This window comes from Xiphophorus hellerii, chromosome 5 (assembly GCF_003331165.1).
Source record: "Xiphophorus hellerii strain 12219 chromosome 5, Xiphophorus_hellerii-4.1, whole genome shotgun sequence".
Lineage (NCBI taxonomy): Eukaryota > Metazoa > Chordata > Actinopteri > Cyprinodontiformes > Poeciliidae > Xiphophorus > Xiphophorus hellerii.
Genome location: NC_045676.1, coordinates 23,099,700 through 23,120,050, shown reverse-complemented (window position 1 = coordinate 23,120,050; position 20,351 = coordinate 23,099,700). Strand labels below are relative to the sequence as shown.

At 41.8% G+C, this 20,351-nt stretch overlaps 1 protein-coding gene across 2 annotated transcripts; it reads left to right on the top strand.

Moving 5' to 3' along the window:
• The first annotated feature begins 819 nt into the window (after nucleotides 1-819).
• Nucleotides 820-20,156, top strand: mycbpap (mycbp associated protein). 2 transcript variants are annotated; one of them, XM_032562251.1, is made up of 19 exons: nucleotides 820-913; nucleotides 2,240-2,338; nucleotides 2,415-2,538; nucleotides 2,668-2,768; nucleotides 2,898-3,060; nucleotides 3,171-3,286; nucleotides 3,371-3,521; nucleotides 3,661-3,779; nucleotides 6,059-6,177; nucleotides 7,034-7,148; nucleotides 7,918-8,110; nucleotides 8,249-8,436; nucleotides 8,550-8,696; nucleotides 10,534-10,632; nucleotides 10,792-10,919; nucleotides 11,064-11,158; nucleotides 15,416-15,543; nucleotides 17,384-17,545; nucleotides 19,976-20,156. In XM_032562251.1, exons 2-19 carry the CDS (start codon nucleotides 2,249-2,251, stop codon nucleotides 20,069-20,071), a joined length of 2,334 nt encoding a protein of 777 aa, XP_032418142.1. In that variant the 5' UTR covers nucleotides 820-913; nucleotides 2,240-2,248; the 3' UTR covers nucleotides 20,072-20,156. The 2 variants fall into 2 exon arrangements, with proteins under 2 accessions (XP_032418142.1, XP_032418141.1); XM_032562250.1 differs by having other exon boundaries at nucleotides 7,918-8,436.
• Nucleotides 20,157-20,351: the final 195 nt, after the last annotated feature.

Here is a 20,351-nt window from a genome sequence, read left to right as displayed (position 1 = left end):
CTCATTTATAGGGATACAATTGTAACTATGTTGTCAATTTATGGCATTGAAACAATCCCAAAATAAAATGTTGAAATTTGGAATGAAAATATATGTTATCGCGTGCAAAATTGTTTCAGTTGTTTCGGAGTATTTCACACACAGTCATTAGAGAATTTATAAATCATATTTTTGTGCCACTGAGCCTTTACGAACTTATGTTGTAACAAACTATCATCTTGCATTGAAGCAGCGTTTGTCCCGTCGTTGTCTTCAATGTGTAGGACTCGCAGTGTTGGAAGACGTTCATATGCAGTAGCTGTAAAACAATATTAATAGTAAATAAATATTCAAACAGCTATACTGCAAACCGATTTTGATCACTAAACTTAAAATGAACGAATTAATAAAATATTAGAGCATTATATTCGGAATAGCTGTTAATTCTATGTAAAATGTACTGATATCCAAGCGTTTACATTCGAAAATAAAAGTTAAATCTTTTGAAACGTATGACAGATAATGTTGGGTAAATGAACAAAAAGTATCATGACCAATGAACATCAATCAATCAATCAATCAATCAATCAATCAATGTTGTCGACCTACAATACAATTAAATTTTACTTTAATGTTTTTATACCTTTCATAATTTAAAGTGCTCCTTTATCCGAAATTAAATGAAACATTAATAATGAAAACTTTTTTTTAAAATGGCGAAAATAGCTGCTCCATTACAAAGAAAGAAACAAACGCAGAGGATAAAAGAAAAGAAAAAAGAAATAGAGGAAAAAATGAAGAGGAAGTTGCTGCCTGTTGTCATGGTAACGCTGTAAGCTACCTGTAGCTAACCGCCGCGCTGACGCTGCAAGATAAAACCTCTGAACTTCAGCTGCAGCGGAGTCACCGAGCAGAACAGAGCCGGGACCTGTCGGTAGGTCCGGTCAGCACCAGCTCCTCGTGTATCGGTTCTGCTTCGTTTAATCTCCGGACCCATAGGGTGTGTCGACGCTTGGAGTACCAATAGACAGAACTTGAGTGAGCTAAAGGGAGGCTGGTTCGAAAGGCTGCGCAACGGAAAAGACGGCCTGCGTCTGACCCCATTTGTCTGCTGTAATTTAATAAATGCCCTTAATGGCGTTCATTATTACAGAGGGAAGCAATGACTCTTGTAACGATGTGATTGCCTGGAAGGGAAGAAACAGAAAAGATGTTTGTTGAAACTGGGTCAGGGTCAGAAGTGTTTGTTAAGTGTTTGGGATTATGTAGTATCACAACAAGATTTTCATTTTGAAACAAAGCCAGCCTACACAAGCTGAGAACAAAACAGGGACAAAAATAAGAAGCTCTGGCAAAACTTCTGATGGCTTTGGAAATATTTTGGTATGCAGGTCCGGACTTACAAGGGCCTTGGGCCTTGGGCTGGAGCCAGTTTTGGTGCCCAATCTATTATGAAAAATTATTTTACTAGTTCGATTAACATGTTATCCTATACATCAGCAGGCATGAATTGATGCCGTGTTTGTTTTGAACATCTCCTAAGCAGTGCGGAAGACTGCTTCCGCACTGCTTAGGAAAGAAACATGGAGTTTTTCTTTGGGGAAAAACTTCTTGTTTTTCCCGAAGAAATCAATTGCAGCTTCATAAATTTCAATGATTTGAACATTTAACAGAAAGAAATCTTTGGGACCCCCCTCAAAAATCTGGACCATGTGCTACTGCCCCTGTAGCAACTTTTAAAAGGGAGTATGCTAATTCTGATTCATGAGAAAGCATGCTCGCCTGGCCTGGCCTATCAGTTTAGGCAGGTGGTTATGTGTTGGTAAGTTTGCATTTGTTCCAGTCTCATTTCATTTTCATGAAATGAAAATGAAATGAGAAATGAGAATGTGTTCCAAGCCCACAGAGCAGTGCTCTGTGGGCTTGGAACATTGTATTGTAACCCAACTTTGCTTTAAATCGCTGCAACTTACTCTCTGATCTGTCTATTTGTTGATATTTAAAGATGCTTTTTGCCCTCTAATGTTCTCTGCGAACCTCTGAGGCCTTCACAGAATAGTTGGATTTATACTGAGATTAAATTACTTCCCAATTGTGCACTTTCAATAACATATGTTGAAAGTGAAACGCTAAAAAGAAGTTTATGAATTCTTTTCAAGGTCTTGTATGAGTTATGTCGGGGTAAACATCGAGGGACAGCTACCGACGGCATTATTTAAATTATGCAAATTAATTTGCATTGTTCTTTGATTTATTCCAGACGGTAAAAATGCAGGAGGAATCGACCAGATCAGATGATCCAGACGCCACGAATACAGCCGGGAATCTCCGGTCTTCTTGTCCGCCATGCAATGAGCAGGTGAATTTCAGAAGTACCTTCTAGTACTTTAAAACAGTTTTATGGTTTAGCGACCTAATTTGTTATGTGATTGCAGCTTCTCAAGCCAAAGCCTCCAAAAAGTCATCCAAACCCAGAGCCAGGAGAAGTACTAAATGAAGACGGAAATGCCGCGGAAGCGGCTCCTCCAGTGAAAGAGTCTCAGCACTTGGACTTCTCAGGTTCTTTTCACTTTACTCCAGCAAACATGTTCTGGTTAAAATATTGATCCAGCTATCTGTGGATGTTTAAGCCCATATTTTAGGCTCTAAAGTATAGTTCTTTTCCCCCTTAATTCTGTTCTTCTGCAGAATACCTTCGATTTGACGAGCATGGGATGATTCTTCCGCACAGCATCCTTGGCAGCTTAGATGATTTTCGAATTTATTTGGAGGCCAGGGGGGAGAAACATGTAACTTGAGAATACTTTTATTATTATTATTATTATTATTATTATTATTATTATTATTTTCTTTTGCATGTGTTTATCTTCAACGCTACAAATCCACTGGATTTTCTTCTTTTTCCCCCTCATAACAAGCTGTTAAAGCATTTTCCGAAGCCTTTGAGAGATCCCGCATCTGAAGCCAACATGGAGCCTCGCACAGACAGCAGGGATGGAGAGATTTCATACCAGAGCAATGCGCTTCAGAACTGGGATAAACACATGACATATCGCAGACGGAAGCAGAAAGAATTGTCTGGTAAGGTTCTTGAGAATTTTGCATCGGCAGTTCTACTTTTGAAAAAGAGTAAACATGTTTCTCAACTCGAAAGACCAGGAAAATGAAATCTGTACATTTGCTCTTGTAAGACTCACTCAACTGGCCTGTGGAAAACCTGCTGATGAATCAGGACAAGCATTTCAGAGAAATTAGGGAGCAGAGGGAAATTCTAAATCAAGTCATGCCGCTCGCCTACGCTGGATACGTATGACACACATCTGATTTTACCGACCTGCCAGGTTTCCATTCCTTCACTTTCTTCACGCCTGCGTCCCTTTCTCTTTGGAAGGGTTACACTGTGGGCGGCGAGTTTTGGAGCCTCCCACAGCATCTCGGCGATGAATTGACCGGTATCGCAACCACGCTGACTCAGACCGAGCGAGGCCTAAAGAAACCCATCACACATGTGGGACACCCAGGCACCATACACAGGGAAATGGGTAAACATAGTTTCATCCCTTTAGCCTTGTTACGGAACTCTTTATTGGTCGAATTGGAGTAAATGGAATACTTCACAATTTAACCCCATACAGAATCTTGTTTTCCCCCTCCTTTTGGGGGATATTATTCATCTTTCAGGAATCGTTTCTACTGAGATTGAGCGTCCAGCTACTCGACCTTGGGCTCAGAGTGCTTACCTGCAACACAGGACACAGGAACTTGAACACATTGTGCAGGACGTGGACATAAAAAATCTAGTAAGACATTATTTTTCTGTTCTCAATTACCAATGAAAACAAGTACAACCTAAAGCTATCGTTTTATTTAAACATGTTGTATACAAGCCCAGATAATCATAGTTTTTATGCAACAGTTGCCATAATGTGGTTATAAGGTTTGAGATTTTAAACTTCTGTGAAGCAACAGAGAAAACTTTTTCTAATACATTTCCTACAGTTGGCTGACACGTCATGCTATCTATTCAGAGTCTTTATTTTTTTAAAATTACTTTATTCAAATTCGGAAGTCAGCACCCATAGGATTACGTTGCAATTTACATATTTTGTGAAAGACACAGTTTCATCAATAGAAGTATATGTAAACATGTTTGACCAAAGCCACATACTTTAAAAAAAGCAATCCATCCAAATTAGGTGCATACTTTTGAATTTGAAGAAAGTCAATACAAATCTGTCATTAATCTGGAATTTAGCTAATAGAAATACTTTAATCAACCGTTTTGAGCCTTGGTTTTACAAAATCAATATGATGTCATGTTTTGGGTTTTTTTAGCGTTTATTTGAGTTTATTTTTCAAATAGTCAATAGATTTAGAAATTAAAGTTGATTGAGATATTTGTTTCCCTAAATCCATCATTTCCCACACGATGTACATAAATGAATGTACTTCATAGCTGTTGATAGTCTGATTTTATTATTACAGAAACAACTAATGGTGGAGTACTTGGCTCTGTGAAGTGCTCACACCCCCGCAGGCTGCCTCACTCGGTTTCTTTGCCGACAGGCTTCCATCGTTCTGTTCCAGGCTTTCTGCAGAGAAAACAAGCTCCAGAATGCGAACAACGCAGAGCGTCCTTGCGCATTCACACAAGTTCACGCACCCTTGTAGGCTCACGGGGAATAAACACACTCCCACTCAACTACAAAAAAATTAGCAAAGTGCTGCAATCATGCAGTTAATTGTGGTTCATTGCCTGTTAAAAGTACATCTAGTGCATAAGGCTTGCTAAAATGATTAAAGGTGCATGAAAACTGTAATTAGGGCTCACGCACAAAGAAATTTAGAGCGAGCACAGTTATGAAATCTAGAGTGAGCCAAAGGTAGCGTGGCTGCAGTCTGTTGGGCAACAGAGTCTGACTTTATACTCTACCTGCATTGCAATGAGTCCATCAGCAGTTCTGAGGTGGTACAAATGTAATTCTATGCACTGACAGTTCCCACTTAATCCTATTAACACCCTTAATAACAGATGTTGATGGTGGCAGTGTTTATTCACATTACCTCCATTTTTTTTATGATCTCAGCTGGTGTCTCTCCTCCGTGTTGTCTGGGGGTGGGTGCAGTGTGTCCTGTCGGGCAGGTGGCTAATGTGATGTTTAGGATTTGGGACAGATCGTCTGGTCCACAGCTGACTTGGCTCAGTGGATTTTACTTGACAGTCCTCTCACAGCTGCAGTTATCCCTGTTGCTGGTGCACCTTTTCCTACTACTCAATTAAGCTTGGAGACAGAGCTTCTGCTTACACCGGCTGATTCAGCCTTGACCTTTTGTGGCCTATCCTCCTTGTGAAGGTGTTGATGACTTCTGGACACGTGCCAAGTCTTCCCCGTAATTGTGTAGCCAACTGACAGAGTGAGAGACCGTTCATAACCTTTGCAGGTGCTTTGTGTTACGCCACGGGTTTCCAATAATGACCTTTTCACAGTATTCTAAGTTTATGAGACGCTGAATTTTGGGTTTTCATTATGTTCCTGTTAAGCCAAGAACATGCTTATGTTCATGTTTATGTTATGTTTGATGTAATCATCAAAATTGCATGAAGAAAAAGCTTGGACTATATCACTCTGTGATATAGTCACAGAGTGATATATGAGTTTCACTTTCTGAGATGACTGGCAAGAAATGTTGCAGCTTCAGACAGTATTAAAAAAATTTTTAAGATGCACGAGTTTGTGTGTGATTATATCAGTAGAGTTTGACTAAGTAACAGAAATAAATGAACTTTTTGTGATATTTAAATGCTGGGTTTATAGGACCATTTATAAACCCAGCCTGCAGGACCACTCCGATTGGATCTAAAGCCATCAGTGGAAAACGCAGATAAACGATCCAATAGTAATATCCTAGAACCAGGAGGTATATCCCAGAATTGAGATTTTCTTTAGGAATAGTGTGACCGATCAGAGGCTACAGTTAAATGTGAGTGGTCCTCGTGTTGTGGCTCATCAGGAGAAGTAATATCCTTTGATTTGAAGTAAACAAGGGCAACAACAACCTTATGTGACAATGTTTGCAGGTTATGAGTAAACTGGAGGTGATAGGTACCGGAAAGCCGCACACTTCCTTGTCGGAGCGCCAGGATCTCCAGAATGAGGAAGACGAGAAGAAGGAAAACATTATGGAGGAAGAGAAATTGTAAGATAAAAAGTAGCTTATTTTTCTTTATTTTTTTTATCTCTTTTGCTGAGAAAAAAATATGCTGCCAGTGTTGGTGTGTTTTTTGTTTGTTTGTTTTTTGATAAACAGCACATTTTTCTTTATAATTCTGGTAAATATGTGTAAATATGTAACAATGGCAACAAGTGCTCTGTATTTGGTTTACTTTTCATTAACTATTTCTTAATGTTGGGATAATGTCTTTCCCATCGTGTTGCAGAGTCACATTTTTGGTGAAATTGTATTTTTCTCAAAAAAAAAAAAAATAAATAAATAATAACAGCCTTATCTCAGGATAAGACAGTTTTTTGCACAGTGTCACACCTCATCAATGCCGCACTTTAGTTTGGCTGTCACAAGCCATTCCTTTCCATCACAATCAGTTCAGCTTATTCGTGTTGCTCCGTTTCGCGGCAAATATTATTTTAAGGTACACAGGACAAAGTGGTCCAGTTGATAACCAGAAATATATCAGATCAAGTCAGTACAATTCACAGATAAAAATCCATTGCAGTAGTAGGTGCAATTTAAAATGCAATAAAAAAATGTAATAAAATATGTCTCTAAGGAAGCTCAGCAGATTGTATGAAGTTATTGGCTTTGCAGTAATCTTTTCTCTGAGTAAGCATGTGGTGACACCAGAAAGGAGCAACTTCCTATACAGTATACAGTTATTGATGTAAAAGAATGTGAGTTTTTTTTTTATTTTTTTTTTTACAACTGATTATTATTTTAGCCAATATTTAATTATTTGCTAAGTCTGAGTATGCACTAAAGCATCTCTACTAGGCTGAGGACTGGAATTTGAAATGGGTTGGTGTTCTCATGTTGTTAGTGACAGAGACTCACTGGAGGAAACTGATGAGGATCAAGTCCAGGCTTTGCCCTATCCTGCTTTGAGGATTAACGGTCAGCTTGCTGAATGGACTGGACACCCAACGTCTGATAAGGTACTGACATTCTTTTTTAAAATTCTCTGGTCAGAAACGTGATATCTCTTAAGAGATCAAACATTTTTTGGGACAAATGACTCTATGAAAGGAAGATGCAAGGTCAACACCTTAAATTCCACTTTTCCTGCCTTTCATTCGTCAGTAAAGCTTCACAGACAGGTTACGTTTTTCACTGCATAGTTTCACAATGGAAATAAATACTACCTTCTGCGCATCTAAGCCAGTTGTCTGCAACCTTTACAATCCAAAGAGCCATTTTTGCCCCGAGTCCAGCGAAACAAAACTTGTTAAGAGCCACAAATGTTACGTGACGTATGGGGGAAATAACACATATCTACTAGGAGTTATGTTTATTATTTTGAAAGAAACTGTTTTATTTCTATTTTTAAGTCTTAAAAAAGAGAAAAATATATATATAAAAAAAGGATAGATACGCTCCACGGGATATTTGCGGGATATATTTTCTGTGTTTCCTTCCTAACAGAAAAGAAAGTAGTTTCAAGCTTTAAAACAAGAAAGTCTATGTTAAAAAATGTCTCCTGTTCTGGAAATTCAATGCAATTACTCCGTGACACAAGAGTAAAAGCTACTAAAACCTGCATTTGTTATTTGCTATTTGTATTTAAAAACATTAGTCGGCTCTATTTCATTTTTGTAGGCAAAAGCACTGATGGACTTTTGATGAAAATGTCATTGATTATATGTAACACGCATTGTCTGCTCTCTGCATGTCATGTCTTTGGTTTTCTTCCACTGAATTGATTAGGGAGAAGTTGGCATCAGTACCTCCGTCTTGTTCAAAACCCAGACCGGGCAAATTGTCTCAACCGACATGGAGCTGCGCAACGAAGGCAACACCGTCATCTTTTACAGCTGGAAGAAGCTTCCAAGACAACTAAGTCTGTCTCACCTGTACCAGCAAAAGGACCGTGTGCGCTACTACTTCAGATCCTCCTCTGGTACAGATTCACAAACGCGATGGAACACCTGCTACTGCTGTTTGCGCGTCATGTATTTGTCCATGTGTCAACCCTTGTCACGCTACCAGCACTCAGCCTTTTGCATTTTTTTATTTTTTTATTTTCACTTTAACTCAGGTGTGATTCATCCCAGAGAAACCCAGCAGGTGGAGTTCATATTTAAGTCAGAGGAGCAAGGTCTCTGGACTGAAATTTGGCAGCTCAACACCAACCCTGTGTTGTTGCAAGGAGCCTCGATTCAGATCAGGCTGAGTGGGGTGGCCATCAAACTGGACAAAACTGCAGATCAGAGGAGCTTCTTAAAGGTAACTTAACAAGCACAATGTGTTTCAGAAAGGAAGGAAAAAGTCATTTCCATTCATAGAAAAGTGTACTTTTGTGGCTTCATTGTGTGTGTGTGTGTGTGTGTGTTTAACAGAACAAGCTGGAAAAGGTTGTTGTGGAAAAGTACTATCGATCAATTTTGAACGGACAAGTCGGGAACATCTACGTCCCTGAAAGGCCCAGGTCACCTGCAGAGCTTTACCTCACTGAAGAACAGCTGTTCCAGAACAAAAACCCCAGGGTACATTACCTACCGGTGAAAGCCTCCTACATTATTTATTTTTCTTAGCTTACTGACTTTCTCGTATTATCACAACTTCATTCTCGTATGTTTTTCCTTGCCAACAAAAAGCATTTGGTTAACGCTGACATATTCCTGTCTTAATGCTTGGCATCATTGAAAGTGACTGATTTTCTGAATCAGACGAGGTTTTTAAACACATTTTAGAAGTTTTCTGTAGTTTGGAGGTACGGACTATTTCAAGAACGTAATGTCAGCCTCCTTTATTATTATTAGAAATAATGTCAATGTATTTGGCCTGTTCTCTTCTGACACCCATTTGTCTTCAAGCATTGCTTAATCATCTGTTGATTTTACATCCATTTAAACATTTTTTTATACAATGCACCTTCTGTGTTGTTTAATCCACCTTAATTTGATGTCACCATGCTTGGCAGACACTAATTAAGTTTTTCAACCATTTTATCCAAACTGCACATCAAAACTGTTGTTTGCTATGGATAAAGCATAATCTTCTGGAGCTCCTTTTGAAGTACTGACCATGACGCTGTTGAAAATTGTTAGAATGAAATGCATACGGACCAAATATAACTTTGTGGTTAAGCTTGAATACTCCAAAACACATCTTTGTAGGTTGCCACCACACCATGTGAATGTGGCCCTACACCACACCACTACCTTTGTTGTGGTAGTTTTGACGTTGTGGTGACTGAGCTGCTTGCTTGTTTTAATCCTCGACACCGTGACACGTGTTATTTGAAGCACATCGGTCATTTCTTCTAATCCCTTTCAGCTCAATCCTGACCTGTCAGGGGTTTTTCTCTGACAGTGTCGATTGCAGATCCCTAGTCACAGCTTGTGAGTCAGTGTGAGATGACCCAGTAATGGATCCAGTCTTCGCCTGCTGAAGGCGTGAGAGCGGTTAGACCATCATGTCAGTTCTTCCTAAGCAGAGCCGTTATTACTACTCCTATTCATTTCATATTCATAGCACACCTCCGTTTAGTTTCATCCTAACTTTGGGGCGAGCTCATTATTTATTATTGATTACAAAGGAGAATGGCTTTAAATTAAATTTTATCCATGTGAGTGAAAAAAAACCCCCACCACCTAAAAGTGTGTTAATCAGTTTTATTAGCTTCTTTTAAGAAGTGCAACCAAACATTTAGCTGAAAGCATTACCTCTTTTCTCTTCTTTAATTGAGATAAATCACGTGATTCTCGTAAAATAGTCAGAGCTACCTTCTGCAAGTCTGCCTGCTGCTAATGAGTGAACTGGAATAAAAAAAGAATGTTGCATTTCTTTTTGAAACTTTCAGCACATTTTAAAAGATGTATGTATGTATTTACATTTTTTATTTATAAACTGACATTTTATTGTTTTACATATCCATATGTTTTAAAATTCAAGAAAACCTTTCATCAAGCATAATGTTTTTTTCCCTCAAAAACTGGTGATGCTGTCGTTCACTTTAAAAGATGGAGTTCAATATGAAATGTTTGTTTCTGTTCTGCTTGATTCATAGATTCAGTGTCTAAGGCTTTAATGGGATATTAGAATTCTAATTCAATATTTATTTTATTAGGTTATAATTGTGTGAATATAGAAACCATTACCTTTTTATAAAAAAAATATATCTACAAACTATTTTACTGTTCTGAAACTATTTTTTCCCTCTTATTAAAATATGTGTATTTACTTTGTTTCTTTATTTGCCTTGAGGGATTGTATCATAAATCTGGTAATATTATAGGTCAAAGCTGTGCAGAAACAAAGAAAATGTAAAAGTAAACTCTTAAAAGTATTGTTACATTCACTCCATTGTTATGGTTTTAGTTGCAGTACCATTACCAGCCAATAGAGACCCTAAAGACACTGTGGCAACAGGTGAAACCGGAGGGCAGCTGGGATCTCTCTTTTAACACTCTTCGACAGGTAATCCTAACATGACACTTCGAGGTAACTGCTTTGAGCAAATGTAGACCATGTTGCAGCACATCACAGAACAAAAGTAAGACATAAACCGCTTCATGTCATCTATAATACCTGTATAATAATCTGTTTTTATCCTCCTGTTATGTTGTGATTCTGGAGGCTGTATTGTCTCTGCCTGTTGAGGATCCTGTCAAAGAAGAGAGCTTTTCCCAGCTCAATTCTTTGTATCTGCAACTTTGTGATCCTCCCGCTAGAAAACACCACCTTCTAACACCGGCCGATATAGGGTAATGCCTATAGTACAGTGTATAGTACAATACACAAACATGCATTATGCAGGTTCTTTTTTTACATGTACGTTTCCTGCTTACAAATTGTAGAATAATACTGTTTGTGGTGGTGGTGGTGGTGGTGTGTGGTGCCCCCTGCAGGCAGCAACTGTGGATAAACCTTCTGGACTTAATGGGAACTGAAGCCTTCAGGATCAGAGATCTGATGGGGCTTCCAGAGAAAGATTTGTGGTCTGGTAGGAGGCATGAATTCATAATCCCAGCTCATTGTGACACTCAGCTCTACGACAAAAGCATTTAACGATACAGTATAGATTGGATTTCTGCTCAGTTCCATTTTAGACATGTAATTATTCAAAACTACGTTATCTCACACTTATGGTGCTATTTCTCCAATGCCTTACAGGGTTTTACTTTGAATCAAGGTAGAGCTGAAACAGTTAATTTGATTAATTGTGATGAACTGATTATTGAAATAATTGTCAACTAGTTTAGTAATTGAATAATGGTTAACTAGAGTATACAGACTCTGAAACATGTCATTTGGTGAAAGAACAAGACCCCTCATACTAGTAAGTAAGTCAAAATTGTGCAAAAAATATATACATTTTGTAGATGAGATAAAAATCATTTTTTGTCTGGAAGCATGTTCTACCCAGAACTCTTGGCATAGTGACATAGTTTTACTTTCACCTGGTTTAAATTTTGTAAATAAATCTTCTATTAGACACCTTTCACTATTCAACTATTAACCAAAAATTATTCAGTAGATCAGTCAAGAAGTAATTTTTTTAGTTGCAGAGGCATACTCTTCTACAAATTATCAAGAATGCAATAAAGAAATACAAAGTTATTGCATTCTAGGCAACACAATGTTTATTTTCTCATTTAAAAAATTAAATTAAGGTTAATTATTTGTTAATTTTCATTTTTATTGTATTTTTTTATATTGCTCAAAATAAGCTTATGTGGTTACATGAAAAATCTGTAGAATATGCCCATTTTTCTATCTTTCTCGAGAGCGATGACAAATAATCGCTTACTAAAATAATCGTTAGCTGCAGACCTAAATCAATGTAGAAATACTGTCAGGATCTGTGTTTTCTGTGTTCATTTAGAGTTTTTTGTGTCCTTGAGTCTCTTCGTTGTCCTGTCCTCCCCTTGATTGTTCCCAGGTGTGTCTCGTCTCTGTGATTACCCTCCCGTGTATTTAACTCCACCTGTGTTCTTTGTTCTTCGTCGGGTCCTCGTCAACGTCAACGTCAAATTTTCGTCTATGTTTCGTCAGTGTTTCCTTGTGCCTGCTTCTTGTTGCTGGACTTATTTATAATTAAATTCATCATCATATTCATCTTACCTGGGTCTACAGCGTCTGCCTCACCAACCCGCACCACACCGCATGACAGTAGGACCCGACCAGGAAGTACGGTGAGGGACGCTATTTTACATCATGGACCCAGAAGATGTTAAGGAACTCGCGGAAACGATCGGGGAATATAAGGAGGCGATGGCCAAACCATACGCTGCCTGCAGACGGCTCGGTTTCGCCATCCGCTTGGGGCTCCTGCTGGATTACTGGGTTCCTCGCTTTCCGCACCCGGGGTTGGTGGAGTTGCAGAGGGAGGCAGAGTGGGAGCGTATGGCGGCTCTAGCCGTCATGGCTGGCGAACCTCTGCCTCCCAAGCCGCAAAGTTTCTCCGCCAGCCCAGATCCCGCTCCAGTTCCGGGACCAGCACCTCCTGCCGGCGTTCCAGCCGGCGCACCCGAGGCCGTTTCTGCCGGCGTTCCAGCCGGCGCACCCGAGGCCGTTTCTGCCGGCGTTCCAGCCGGCGCACCCGAGGCCGTTTCTGCCGGCGTTCCAGCCGGCGCACCCGAGGCCGTTTCTGCCGGCGTTCCAGCCGGCGCACCCGAGGCCGAATCAGCCGGCGTTCCAGCCGGCGCACCCGAGGCCGAATCAGCCGGCGTTCCAGCCGGCGCACCCGAGGCCGAATCAGCCGGCGTTCCAGCCGGCGCACCCGAGGCCGAATCAGCCGGCGTTCCAGCCGGCGCACCCGAGGCCGAATCAGCCGGCGTTCCAACCGGCGCACCCGAGGCCGAATCAGCCGGCGTTCCAGCCGGCGCACCCGAGGCCGAGACTCTCTGTGTTCCTACCGAGACTCCCTGTGTTCCTACCGAGACTCCCTGTGTTCCTTCCGAGACCCCCAGCGTTCCTTCCGAGACTCCCTGCGTTCCTCCTCAGACTCTCTGCGTTCCTCCTGAGACCCTGACCTCCTGCGTTCCTCCTGAGACCCTGACCTCCTGCGTTCCTCCTGAGACCCTGACCTCCAGCGTTCCTCCTGAGACCCTGACCTCCAGCGTTCCACCCGAGACCGAGACTCCCTGCGTTCCACCCGAGACCGAGACTCCCTGCGTTCCACCCGAGACCGAGACTCCCTGCGTTCCACCCGAGACCGAGACCCCCTGCGTTCCACCCGAGACCGAGACCCCCTGCGTTCCACCCGAGACCGAGACTCCCTGCGTTCCACCCGAGACCGAGACCCCCAGCGTTCCGACCGAGACCCCCTGTGCTCCACCAGAGACCCTGCCTCGGGGGGCTCGTCGTCGCCGTCTGTGGGTGGCCCCCGGGACTCATCGCCACCTCCAGCGCCGCGGACGGCCGCCGGACGGCCTCCGTGGTTCCCGCCTCCAGCGCCGCGGACGGCCGCCGGACCGCCTCCGTGGTTCCCGGCTCCAGCGCCGCGGACGGCCGCCGGACGGCCTCCGTGGTTCCCGCCTCCAGCGCCGCGGACGGCCGCCGGACCGCCTCCGTGGTTCCCGCCTCCAGCGCCGCGGACGGCCGCCGGACCGCCTCCGGGGTTCCCGTCTCCATGGTTCCCGCCTCCAGCGCCGCGGACGGCCGCCGGACCGCCTCCGTGGTTCCCGCCTCCAGCGCCGCGGACGGCCGCCGGACCGCCTCCGTGGTTCCCGCCTCCAGCGCCGCGGACGGCCGCCGGACCGCCTCCGTGGTTCCCGCCGCCGCGGACGACCGCCGGACCACCTCCGTGGTTCCTGCCTCCTTTGCCTCCGCCCACCCTGTGGGTAGTTTTTTGTTTGTTTATGGACTCTTGGCCCTTGTGTTTCCGCCCACGATGGTGGGTAGTTTTTTGTTTTTCTGGACTCTGGCCCCCCGTCCAGCGCCCCTCCGCCCACCCTTGTTGTGTTTTTGTTTTTTCTGGACTCTGGCCCCCCATCCGGCGCCCCTCCGCCCACCCTTGTTGTGGTTTTTTTTTTTTGGGCGTCTGGTAGCCGCCCTTGAGGGGGGGGGGTACTGTCAGGATCTGTGTTTTCTGTGTTCATTTAGAGTTTTTTGTGTCCTTGAGTCTCTTCGTTGTCCTGTCCTCCCCTTGATTGTTCCCAGGTGTGTCTCGTCTCTGTGATTACCCTCCCGTGTATTTAACTCCACCTGTGTTCTTTGTTCTTCGTCGGGTCCTCGTCAACGTCAAATTTTCGTCTATGTTTCGTCAGTGTTTCCTTGTGCCTGCTTCTTGTTGCTGGACTTATTTATAATTAAATTCATCATCATATTCATCTTACCTGGGTCTACAGCGTCTGCCTCACCAACCCGCACCACACCGCATGACAAATACAAAATATTTTAGAAATACTGTTCAGAAAATACAAGCCCTTGTGTTAAAAGATGAGGAAATCTCTATGTGACACGATAAAAACATAAACAAACAAACTATCAGAGAAACAACCTAAACATTTCGCTCAGTTAGCCTAACAGAATGAACAATGTCATAAAAACACCACCAAAGTCCTGGATGGTTGTGAGAAGCTCCAAAGGGCCAGAACAACAACCTAAATAAAATGTCTGCTGTTGCTTATATGTTCAAAATACAGATTTAACTAATTAAGTTATTCAATCATTCATTCATTTATGACGCTTTTTGACTGGCAATCAAGATTATTAGCATGAGCCATAAAGCCAGACGCTGGCTGTTAAAAGATAAAAAAAAAAGAAATGAAAGATCTGATAACTGAAATAACTAAAACACCTAGATGTTTTAACTGCTTATATCATACTATATCAAGCACAATATTATATAATTTTTTTTTTTGCAGGATTCAGCAATAACATCATAATTACATATTTTCCTGCTTATTGCCTGTTATGATGGACTCCACTTAGAAGGAATCACATTTTCAAATAGAGAGCTGCAGTCCATGTTGTAAACTAAACAAAAAAAAATGATCTTGAAAAGTATAAGGATGAATATTTATTTCTAATTTCATTTGTAGTTATTGTTACATGTTCGGCTGTATCTGAACAGAGATGAAGCCAAATCAAACTATTGACCTTGCGGGGGGGACAAAAGGAGAGGAAAAAGCTCCACTGCAACAGATTTTAGTAAATTTGCTTCAATTTTAGCAGAACAACTGCTTGTTTTGGATTTTACATCAAATGAAATATGCTACTATTCAGGATTTCTGTTTTCTACATTACGTCCTAGATGTGAGTACTCCGTCGCCCACCGATGACAAGAGAGAGTCATCGGGTGTAATAGAGAAGTGTGGCATGAGAGTAAAACTGAAAGACATCGGCAGATCAGAATCCAAAGAGTATGACAGCCCTTTTGAGGTAAATGAACCTCCGTGTCAGAGTGGCGCAGAAGAGCGGCCGTGTCTGTGTGTCGGCGAAAGCCTTTGCATCTCACTGACCGACATTAACATAGAGGCTGAGGAGTGTTTACAGTTGTTTTGCCGCGGAATCGAAAGCACTTTGGGTTATAAATGTGAATTAAACATTTTTTGTAACTCACAAAAAACACATCACTGAGTCCAACAGTCAAACTGATCCGATCATGAGTCAGTCTCCACTTTAACCAGGCTGTCAAGCCGTCATCCATTCATCTGCTATGCAAGTGTTTTGTTACTACTGACTGCCGCCCCCACATAACCACACACTCGTCCTCAGAAAGGCACTCATCTGCAATATTCGTTTCTCTTCACTAGATCCTTAAAATATTTTTTTTTAGATTTGTCACTTCATGTCTGTGCCACGGCTTTGTGGCGAATCTTAACATTTTGCTCGTCTCTGTGATGGTCTGTGACGACAGGCACAATTTTGAAGTGATGATCTTCTGCTCTAACTCAGTACATGTTGCCCAATAATGTAGAAAATAAAGGCTTTCTGCCAAGAGTTGTGTCCTTTTGAAGGGTTGTAGAAGTAACTTAGCAACACGGCGGCCGTTCAGTTTTTAATAAGAAGACTTGTTTGGACAAAATAATTACACAACAGTGCCTTTTAACACTTTGCTAAATAGCAACTACGACTTCTGTGAATTTTATTAGGACTGTATGTGTTAGATTAAAACCAAGTAGAGCACTTATTCTCATATGTTTATTTAAATTTCAGTTAAAAATCTTAAGAACCGCCATATTTATAGCTCAGCCTCAGTCAACCTTATATTATCCGTGAACTTCTACTTTAACATTTAACCACCTACATCCGCATCAGTTCTGCTTTGACTTTCTAAAATGTGGTTGGATCCCAACCATTTTACATGGAGCTTTGGCTGTATGTTTCGGGTCATTGTCCTGCTGGAACATAGACGTCTACACAAGTGCCTGAAACAGATTTTCTTCCAGAACAGCTTCCAGAAAAGATTACGTGTCCCTGCTGAAAAAAAAGAGTCTCCCCACAGCATGGTGCTGCCACCACCATCTGATTTCAAAATGTTCAATTTTGGTCACATCGGACCAGGGCAACCTCTTCCACATGTTTGCTGTGTCCCCTATAAGGATTGTTGCAAACATTAAATTAGTCTTCTTTTTGTGAAATATGCGTGACTTTTTACATCTTCTTGATCCACTGGATGGCATGTAAAGCAAAGAATGAAAACGTAGGTTTGCATGTCACACTTTGACATTTTTTTTATTCTTCAAATATAAAAGAATATATTTGAAGAATATATTCTTCAAATATATTGAAGAATATATTTGAATATATTATGTGATTTGTGGTTGTAACACAAAAAGATGACAAAAACATAAGTGAATATTAAAGCCCCCTGACCCCCTTTCTCCAAATCCCCTTAATGACCATGACCTTCTTTTCTGAAGTCATGTTACTTCTGCTCTAACTTCTCACTACTTATTATTCACCATCTTTGACATTTACCAGAAGATCGACGACGCTGCTTTATCTGTTCGTATTCTGCTGAGCAATTTTCTTCTCTGTGTAAAGGTTGAGTCATTGGATAAGGTACAGTTTATTACTCATAGGGCGCCATGGAAACGAAACATTTTGTGACAAATGTGCACCTGCTCTCAGACAGCATGCCAAGGTGTGAATTATTTGCACCTGTGCCACTCCAAGCCATCTTCGACAGATGCTCGCACAGCTACGCGCTAACGTCTCTGTTTGCTCTGTCAATTGCAGCTGTGTTTAACCGCAACACGGCATAATTGTTCCACAGGCCACTGGAGTGAAGAGTAAGAGAATGGATCATGCAGGCAAGCGTTTCAGAGACAGACAGTGGAAGGAGTCTGAGTCACTGGCTGACTTTAGTTCATTTTTCGACCTCGAAGCCATAGACGAAGAGACCCTCTTGATCTACAGAGCAGCTTTGCACGAAAAGGCAAGTTATGTTGTTTTGTTTTGTCACATGCAATTATGTTTTGTCCTTCACTCTGAGACATTCCTGGGTTGGTTTTGAAAGTTCTGATGCTTGAACTGTTCATTAAAGTTTCCTTAACTACTACTGAGCAGATAGGAGGTCAAGGGGTCACATAGATGCATCCTCCTGACCCTAACCTGGTACCTGGGACAGCTGTAGTTCTCTTTAAAGTGTAACTAAACCTCCTGTGAAAGCTTAACCACACCCACAAACAAATTCTGAAAACTTCACCAATGTGGGTGGAGTCAAGAGATACTGAGGGGCGTGGCCAAGCGTTGGGATAAGCGGAGGGGTTTAATCGGGAGCGTGGCAAGGATGAGGGAAAGCACTGTTGCCAACTTAGTGACTTGTTGCTATATTTAGGAACTTTCAAGACCCTCTACCGACTTTTTATGTTCAGGAAAAGCAACTAGCCACAAATCTAGCAACTTTTTTGACATTGGCGCTAAGACATGAAGCACAAGTTCTTTGATTCCCTTTCCTTTCACAATGTTCAAAAACCAGAAACTGCAAAGAAAACTATTTGAAAAAATGAAGGACGCTTCCACAACCACCTGACAGACAGACCACAGTTGGTGAGACCGAAGAGTTGAGCGAGTGAGAGCATGCAAGAGGTTATGAGGTTTCAGCATTGTGTCTGAGTGTCGAAGAAAAAGCTACAGTATGTACAGGAGACACGTGGAACACTTTGTAGCATGATGTGAGAAAAACAATATTCAGTGTTAAGAAGGGCAAGGAGGAAATTCTGAAAATGATTTTAAAAAAACAGAAGTTGGTTAAACACGCCAGGAGAGGAGATGGAGGTAGTGGAGCACAACAACAAATATGTGGGTGTAGATATGAACAAAATGCAAGGTTGGAATGAGTTACGTTATAGTCTCTTGTTTTTGGGAGCATATTTTGAAATCTTTCCAGAAAGACTTTGCACATATTTGAGAATCCTGTGGTGAAAATACAAACTTTTTTCTAAATAGCCATCTGTTGTGTCAGAGTGATTCCAAAAAAAAAAACAAAATAAAACAAAATAAAGACTCCTACTGAACTAAAGGGAAAAACACACACACTGGCTTGATAACAAGCCTCGTGTGCCCACCCTATACTATACTGAGACCATGTAAGATCCACGGCAATAAGATCCCATACAGCAGGTCATTCCTGGGTCACTCTGCAGCAAGGCCACCAGTAACACTCTGTGTTACGGATGGATTTATGCTTTTAGCGGAATTTTTTTTTAGGAAGAACATCTTTTTCTTCACATCACATTCCACTTGAGCATTAGTTTTCAATGGATTTCTCTTGTACATTCTCTCAAAACTAAATTAATATCTGAGCTACATGCTAATTAACTCTTATTACCATCCATTTCCATGTTTTTGGTAGGCCTTTCAAATTCTTTTTTTACTATCAAAAACAATAATTCTGGTCTTAAACTAGCCTGGCAAAAACCAGCTTGTATATATAGTTCTATGTTTTGCTTCAGACAGAGGATCTGGACCCTTGGCTATTGGGAAATGATTGCTTGCTGGAGGTGTGGACTCTGTTAAAATCTTAAATTTTACCCAATTCTTAATGTTTGACCCTGAGATAATCAGTTTGACGCTATGAAGCTTACCAAAAATTGCCTGTGCTGTAAACGGCCATCCATTTGGAAGTGTCAGGATCTGTGTTTTTCTGTGTGTTTATTTTGAGTTTCCTGTGTATCTGTGTCTCCGTGTTGTCCCGTCTCCCTTTGATTAGTCCCCAGGTGTGTCTCGTTCCCTGATTACCTCCTGTGTATTTAGTGTCACCTGTGTGTCTGTGTCTTTGTCGGGTCCTCGTCTCATTTGGCGTCTAGTCTCTGTCATCTGTGTGTCCAGTCCGTCGTCTCATCCTTTGTGTTAACGGTTGCTACCGGCGTCGAGCCCTGGCTTCTGCTCGGCCGTGCTGCCCGTTGTTTGGACCATGTTGGACTGTGTTATTCTGGACATTCATCATTAAAATCATTTATTTATCGCATCCTGGGTCTACAGCGTCTGCCTCACCACCTCTACACCGCATTTCATGACAGGAAGCGTACAGCCAGCGCAGACTGAACGGACATTGCTAAGACTACAGGCAGACTACAATTCTAAAACAATGCAGAAAATTGATGTCATCAATCACAACTTCTCCTTCTGTTTGCTGATTGGCCTGCTTGAAATTCTACCAGAGGAATCCACTTCAATGGGAGAAAGCCCAGAGGGAGCGGTGAAATGAGAGGAATTCTTAAGTCTTAAGCTAATCTTAAGATTTTCTTGATGAATTATTCAATCCCCCACCATCTATTAAACAAAAGTCAAACAGAGGGGAAAAGTGAATGAATATTGTATGAAAAGATGCTGAAATTAAGTGTCCATGTTGGTTTTCTGGCAGGTTTATAGTTGGATGGAAGAACTTGTGTGCAATCTGTGTGACCTGATGGACGACATTCAGGTGGGTGACGGACAGACCCCAAAGTGCTGCGCCTGAAAGGCAGGCTGGATGAGAAGAAAAAGGCCCAAACAATCAGATATCACTTTTGTTGACGAATCAATAAAGTTTGTTTTACTGAACACCGAGTAGGCTATTTGAATATTTGCTCACGCCTTCAGTCTCCCATCAGTGGATGCTGTCGCGTTAATCGCTGACGAAGCAAAAGACGCGCCCCCGTCCTTCCTCTCTGTCACCCGCTTCTCCCCTGCTGCGTGTGTGCAGCTCAGCTCAGCTCAGCTCAGCGTGGTTGGCCTGTGGGCGTGAGGGAGGGTGAGTG